Source organism: Mauremys reevesii, linkage group 13, assembly GCF_016161935.1.
Source record: "Mauremys reevesii isolate NIE-2019 linkage group 13, ASM1616193v1, whole genome shotgun sequence".
Lineage (NCBI taxonomy): Eukaryota > Metazoa > Chordata > Testudines > Geoemydidae > Mauremys > Mauremys reevesii.
In genome coordinates this window covers 8000437-8008481 of record NC_052635.1, presented here as the reverse complement: position 1 = coordinate 8008481, position 8045 = coordinate 8000437, and the positions used below count along the sequence as shown (strand labels likewise).

Below are 8045 nucleotides of genomic sequence, written 5' to 3'. Positions count from 1 at the left end.
ACCCTACAAGAACCCAGAGCTGGAGGCATTTCACTTAATGCACAGAGTCAGGCTCCACTGGGAGCCTGGAGACATCCTGCAGAGTGAGTGAGAGCATGCAGAGACTAAGAGGAGGGGTTAGATCCCGCTCCCCAGACCCAGTCACCTTCAGCAGAGAGGTCGCTGCTTCACGCTCAGGATTGAAGGTAAATGTTACCACCCTTGCAGCAAACCCCAAGGCCCTGACTCACTTGTTGCTCTGTTTCCAGCTGCTAAAATTCCCATCACCGAACAGGACCAGTGGGCATTTCCCCTGCATTTGGATTTCAGGATCCGTGTCTTTTCCTGCAGAGAATCTTGTTTACCAAAGGAGATGTCCATTCACCCATCCATGTCCCCATCCACCCACCCATCCCCCCAGTCAGTGAGGTTGGGGGACCCCAGTGCTGCTCAGGAGGCATCCCAAGTTGGTGGGAAATTCACACCGATTTGGAAAGAGCATCCTCATCTGTCCCACCTGGCACAGGGGTTGCTTGTGCATTTCCGGCTCTCCCTCGCTTCGCTGCTCTCCCCTGGATGTGTCAGCGCTGCTCCCAATGTGGCTGAACTGAGACACTGCAAAGAGCGGCTGGGAGAACTCATTCACGGCTGCTCCACTGCAGCGGAATCCATCAGCCAGCTCATGCCCCGAGACTCACCCAGATCGCATGGTGTATGGGGTGCAACTGGGGACAGAACCTGGGGAAATGGGATTATGTCCAGTCGGGCTGACTCCTTTACGTGTTGGGGCCAAGGCCGGATTAACGTTTTGTGGGCCTGGTGCCAAACATATTTGTGGGCCCCCATGGGGGAAGGTGTGTGTGTGTGTGGGGGGATGGTCAGTCTCCAGAGTGAAGGGTGAGCTGGGGCTATGAGGCACAGTGTGGCGGGAGCAGCCCCGCTCCGTGCGGCCCAGCAGGAGGGCGCTGTTTACAAACCTGCAGCGGCCAGACGCACACTGGCCTGCCCAGCCCTATGCTGCCAGCGTGTCCCTTCCCTTGAGGGCGGGCCCACACCACACCGCCCCCCTGCCCAGTGCCTCGCCCTTATGCCTAGCGCCCCCTCATCCAGAGACCTCCACCACAAATCTCTCTGCCCAGCCCCCAACCCTCCCAAAGACCTCCCCCACAGGCCTCCCACTACAACTGCACAGCACCCTGAACACCACACCGCTTGCCCACCGCCCCCGCCCCCCGCCCATAGACCTCCCCATGTCCCACCACCCTCCTCACAGTCCCACCATCCCAGCTGCACAGCACCCTGAACACCACACAGCTCGCCCAGCGCCCCCCACCCATAGACCTCCCCATGTCCCACCACCCTCCTCACAGTCCCACCATCCCAGCTGCACAGCACCCTGAACACCACACCGCTCGCCCAGCGCCCCCCACCCATAGACATCCCCACGTCCCACCACCCTCCTCACAGTCCCACCTTCACAGCTGCACAGCACCCTGAACACCACACAGCTCGCCCAGCGCCCCCCACCCATAGACCTCCCCACGTCCCACCACCTTCCTCACAGTCCCACCTTCACAGCTGCACAGCACCCTGAACACCACACCGCTCGCCCAGCGTCCCCCGCCCATAGACATCCCCACGTCCCACCACCCTCCTCACAGTCCCACCTTCACAGCTGCACAGCACCCTGAACACCACACCGCTCGCCCAGCGCCCCCCGCCCATAGACTTTCCCACATCCCACCACCCTCCTCACAGTCCCACCTTCACAGCTGCACAGCACCCCATATTGCTGAGGGGATTCTGCACCAAAAAATTAAAAATTCTGTGAACAATATTTTAAAATTCTGCAAATTTTTATTTGACAATAAATAAATGTGGAGGCTGCAACATGGCACTGTGGAGCACAGGACACTGGTTGCCTGGAGGTGGGAGATCACTCTGCAGCCTCCCCCCACCCCACCCCAGGACAGGGACTCGGCAGTAAGGCTGCACCTGACCCTGACACGGCGCAAGGGCCAGGCCTGCCCCAGAAACACCATGGGGCTCTGCCCCCTGTGCCAGGTGCACCAGGTGTGGGTGAGCAGGCTCAGCCCGGCAGCAGGATCCCAGTACAGAGGGAAATAGTGTGGGGGGGATCCAGGTGAGGGTAAGAGAGTTCTCTGTGGGGCAATATGGGTGCGAGCGGCTCAGTGGGAGATCTGGATGCACAGAAGCTCGTTGCGGGGTTCCAGGTGCAGAGGCAATGGCATTCTGCAGGGGATCCAGGTGAAGGTGTTTGGGTCTCAGTGGTGGGGGGGTTCCTCGGTTCAGGGGAGGTGGGGTTCAGTCTTGTTTTTCCTTTTCCTGTTTTTCTGCTGAACTCTGTTGAAAATCTGTGATTTTGGAAAGCTTGTTTGTTCTGAAGAAGGTACATCACAAATAGGAATTCACTAAGTGTGTCAATAAAGCAATCAGACATGGGTTAAGAAGAGAGAATACATCTTGACTTTAGAACAAAAGAGATTGAAAAGATTAGGAAGATTTAGGTGCCTAATTGACTTAGGAACCTCGTAAAATTTTCAAAAGTATTTAAGAGCCAAAGTCCCATTTTCAAAAGTACCTTAGGGACAATTTTTAAAGGTATTTAGGTGCCTAGTGAGATTTTCAAAGGCATCTAGGCACCTAAAACTCATTGATTTCATTGGGTGTTTGGCACCCAGATGCCTTTGAAAATCTGGCCCTAAGACACATTTGAAAATGGGACTTAGGCTCTTAAATACTAAGTGCTATTAAAATTCAATATAAATCAGTTTGCTAAGTGTCTTAGGCACTTTGGAAAACATGATTCAGGGTCCTAAATCAAATAGTGTTCTCCGGAAATTTTACTCTTAGTTTGGGGAGTTAGGCAAACCAATTCCTTTGAAATTCAGTGGAAATTGGTTGTATAGCTGCCTTAGGCTCCTCTGACAATCCCTGCCAAAATGACAAACAGGGGACAAGAAAAGGTAAGTAAAATAAGGGATGGTATCAAATAGATCAGCCATGAACTTCTATTCACTCTTTTTCATAAAGCGTCACCATTGAACTTTGTTCTTAACTCATTTAGGATTTATAGGAGGAAATATTTTTTACACAATGTGGATTGAGCCTGTGGAAACTCACTGTCTAAGTAAAATACTGACAGTAGGAGACAGAAAAAGATAATCCATTTCTATAGGAACAAAGGTTATTCATACCTACACTAGCTAGGTGAAAATGTATAAAGAATATCAGCTTCCATGCTTCAGGGCATAGGTCATCAAGTAACTGTCGGGGGTTGGGGATAAACTTTCCCTAACATGGCTGGGATTTTCAAAGTTAGTTAGGCATCCAACTTAATTGAAAATCAGTGGGAGTTGGGCACCTATCTCTTGTAACTGTCCTCTTAAGGATCCTACATAAGAACAGCTATATTGGGTCAGATCAATGGTCCATCTAGCCTAGTATCCTGACTTCTGACAGTGGCCAATGCCAGGTGCCCCACAGAGAATGAACAGAACAGGCAATCATCAAGTGATCTCTCTCCTGTCACCCCTTCCCAACTTCTGGCAAACAGAGACTAGGGATACCACCCCTGCCCATCCTAGCTAATAGCCACTGAAAGACCTATACTCCACACATTTATTTAGTTCTTTTTTGAACCCTGTTATAGTCCTGGCCTTCACGGCATCCTCTGGTAAAGCGTTCCATAGGTTGACTATGTGTGAAGAAATATGTTTTTTTTTAAACCTGCTGTCTACTAATTTCATTTGGTGATCCTTAGTTCTTATGTTATGAGAAGGAGTAAATTACACTTCCTTATTTACTTTCTCCACACCAGTCATGACTTTATAGACTTCTATCATATTCCCCCTTAGTCGTCTCTTTCACATGCTGAAAAGTCCCAATCTTATTAATCTCTCCTGATATGGAAGGTGTTCTATACCTCTAATAATTTTTGTTGCCCTTTTCTGAACCTTTTCCAATTCTGATATATCTTTTTTAAGATGCTGCGACCACATCTGCATGCCGTATTCAAGATGTGGGCAAACCATGGATTTATATAGCAGCAATATGATGTTATCCATCTTATTATCTATCAGTTTCCTAATACCTATCTCATAGAACTGGAAGGGACCTCAAAAGGTCATCGAGTCCAGCCCCCTGGCTTCACTAGGAGCAGGAGCACCAGCAGCCTTTTTGGTGCCCTAAGCAGCGGAAGGTCCCGCCCCCAAAATGGCACCCCCAACAGAGGCAGCAGAAGATCCCGCCCCTGAAATATCACCAATGCCAAACGTCCGGCCGCAGCCCCCCAAATGTTAGCGCCCTAGGCGACTGCCTAGGTTGCCTAATAGGTTGCTCCAGCCCTGACTAGCAGGACCAAGTACTGATTTTTGCCCCAGATCCCTAAGTGGCCCCCTCAAGGATTGAACTCACAACCTTGGGTTTAGCAGTCCAGTGCTCAAACCACTGAGCAACATTCTGTTAAAAACAATTAGGGGTCCGGTAGCACCTTAAAGGCTGACAGATTTATTTAGGCATAAGCTTTTGTGAGTAAAAAAATATATATTCAGATGCATGGAGTGAAAATTACAGACACAGGCATAAATATACTGGCACATGAAGAGAAGGGAGTTACCTTACAAGTGGAGAACCAGTGCTGACAAGGCCAATTCAGCGAGGGTGGATGTGGTCCTCACCCAATAATTGATGAGGAAGTGTCAATACCAAGAGAGGGAAAATACTTTTGTAGTGAGCCAGGCATTCCGAGTCTCTATCAAGCCCAAATAATGGTGTTAAGTTTGCTTTTTGACTGCTGCTGCACATTGAGTGGATTTTTCCAGAGAACTATCCACAATGACTCCAAGATTCTATCTTGAGTGGCAACAGCTAATTCAGACCCCATCATTTCATATGTATAGTAGGGATTATGTTTTTCAATGTGAATTACTTTGCATTTATCTATATTGAATTTCACCTGCCATTTTGTTGCCCAGTCACCCAGTTTTGTGAGATCCCTTTGTAGCTCTTCACAGTCAGCTTTGGACTTAACTATCTTGAGTAGTTTTGTATCATCTGCAAATTTTGCCAACTCACTGTTTACCCCTTTTTCCAGATCATTTATGAATATGTTGAATAGGACTAGTCCCACTACAGACCCCTGGATGACCCCACTATTTACCTCTCTCCATTCTGAAAACTGACCATTTATTCCTACCCTTTGTTTCCTATCTTTTAACCAGTTATCAATCCATGAGAGGACGTCCCCTCTTATCCCATGCAGCTTATTTTGCTTAAGAGCCTTTGGTGAGGGATCTTGTTAAAGGCTTTCTGAAAATCTAAGTACACTGTGTCCATGGGATCCCCCTTGTCCACATGCTTGTTGACTTCCCTCAAATAATACTAGTAGATTCTATGTGTCTAACAATTCTGTTTTTTTGTTTACTAAACTTTCAACCAATTTGCCCTTTACTGAAGTCAGGCTTACAGGCTTGTAATTGCCGGGATCACCTCTGGAATCCTTTTTTCCAAAAATGGCGTCACATTAGCTATCCACCAGTCATTTGGTACAGAAGCTGACTTAAATGATAGGTTACAAAACACAGTTCGTTGTTCTGCAATTTCACATTTGAGTTCCTTCTGAACTCTTGGGTGAATACTGTCTGATCCTGGTGACTTATTACTGTTTAATTTTCAATTTGTTCCAAAATCTCCTCTAATTACCCCTCAATCTGAGGCAGTTCCTAAGATTTGTCACCTAAAAAGAATGGCTCAAAGTTTGGAATCTCTCTCACATCCTCAGCTGTGAAGATTGATGCAAAGAATTAATTTAGTTTCTCCACAATGGTCTTATTGTTTTTTAGTGCTCCTTTACCATCTTGATCGTCCATTGGCCCCACTGGTTGTTTAGCAGGCTATTATTTGTTTGAGTCTTTGGCTTGCTGTTCTTCAAATTCTTTTTTGGCCTTCCTAATTATATTTCTACACTTCACATGCCAGAGTTTATGCTCCGTCCTTTCTATTTTCTTCCACTTTGTAAAGAATGCCTTTTTGCCTCTTATTGCTTCTTTTTCATGCTCATCTACAGAATCGGCTTCTGGCTACTGATGGAGACAACATACAAGACAATAAGAAACTATTGTTTGATGTGGTGTGGAAATTGTTACAGTCCTGTTTCCTTACAACATTTTAAAATGAACATTAACTTAGTCCTGGAAGAGTGGGGCGGGGGACTGAGTTTGCTTCTTGGCCATTTTAAATTGGCTGAATATTGATTCTAGTTATTTGTATATTGTTATTATTTTTCTTTATTGAGGTAGATGCATTGAATGGAGGAAAGAAAGTGGGGAAATCAGACATTGATCAGAGAATTCATCCTCCTGGGATTGGGGAATATCCCTGAAGTGCAAGTTCTTCTCTTCTTGCTGTTCCTAGCGATCTACATTGTCACCGTGGCTGGGAACATTCTCATCATTGCCCTAGTTATGGCTAATCGACGCCTTCATACCCCCATGTACTTCTTCCTGTGGAACTTGTCCTGCCTGGAGACCTGCTACAGTTCCACCATCCTTCCCAGGGTGCTGGCCAGTCTCCTGACTGGGGACAAAACCATTTCTGTTAGCGGCTGCATCACGCAACTTCATTTTTTTGGTTTCCTGGCAGCTACAGAATGTTATCTGCTAGCAGCGATGTCTTATGATCGGTATCTAGCAATATGCAAACCACTGCAATATGCCATCTGCATGAATGGTAGGAACTGCCTCTGGCTCTCATCTGGGTCTTGGATCAGTGGATTTCTGGGCAGTACAATAATGACATTTTTGGTGTCAAAATTAACTTTCTGTGGCCCAAATGAAGTTGACCATTTCTTTTGCGATTTCACCCCAATGATTAAACTCTCCTGCAGTGACATCAGCCTGACCACCCTGGTAACCCTGATTCTTTCTTCCATGGAAACCCTGATCCCATTTCTGTTAACCATGACATCCTATGTTTGCATCATGGTCACCATTCTAAGGATCCCTTCCATGAGCGGGAGGCAAAAGGCCTTTTCCACCTGCTCCTCTCACCTCGCCATGGTCACAATTTTTTATGGCACTATAATTATAGTCTATGTGATGCCAGAAAACAGTACACTGAGAGAGCTTAACAAAGTGTTCTCCGTATTCTACACTGTCCTGACTCCCCTGGCCAACCCCCTCATCTACAGCCTGAGAAACAGAGAGGTCAAGGAGGCCCTGAGAAAAGTTTGCTCTAAGTATCTTGCATTCACATGTTTTAATGCATTGGAATAAATCAGTCTCAATTTATTAGCCAGGAGGCACTATTTAGGACACCTCTAGCACTGGCCAACCCCCTCATCTACAGCCTGAGAAACAAAGAGGTCAAGGAGGCCCTAAGAAAAGCTCTCAGTAAATTCATTGGACCAAATTCTCACCAGGTCTCCACAGAAGTCAATGGAGCTATGCTGGTTACACCAGCTGATTGGCTGGTCCATGGTGATCACAAGATATCAGATGGACTTTGTTAAATGAGAATTAATCCCTATCTTTTAAATAGTCTGGTTGGGCTGCATCTAGGCTGATCAACACTCAAACCATCTGGCCCCACCATAAGAGAATGTCGAGATGTACTAACATAAGAACATAAGAACATAAGAAAGGCCGTACCAGGTCAGACCAAAGGTCCATCTAGCCCAGTATCTGTCTACCGACAGTGGCCAATACCAGGTGGCCCTGAGGGAGTGGACCTAACAGGCAATGATCAAGTGATCTCTCTCCTGCCATCCATCTCCATCCTCTGACGAACAGAGGCTAGGGACACCATTCTTACCCATCCTGGCTAATAGCCATTTATGGACTTAGCCACCATGAATTTATCCAGTCCCCTTTTAAACATTGTTATAGTCCTAGCCTTCACAACCTCCTCAGGTAAGGAGTTCCACAAGTTGACTGTGCGCTGCGTGAAGAAGAACTTCCTTTTATTTGTTTTAAACCTGCTGCCTATTAATTTCATTTGGTGACCCCTAGTTCTTGTATTATGGGAATAAGTAAATAACTTTTCCT

The 8045-nt window shown here is 46.8% G+C and overlaps 1 protein-coding gene across 1 annotated transcript; it reads left to right on the top strand.

Moving 5' to 3' along the window:
* The first annotated feature begins 6308 nt into the window (after positions 1–6308).
* On the top strand, positions 6309–7274 carry LOC120379904 (olfactory receptor 1020-like). The gene has a single exon (XM_039497422.1). It carries the CDS (start codon positions 6309–6311, stop codon positions 7272–7274), a length of 966 nt encoding a protein of 321 aa, XP_039353356.1.
* The last annotated feature ends 771 nt before the right edge of the window (positions 7275–8045 follow it).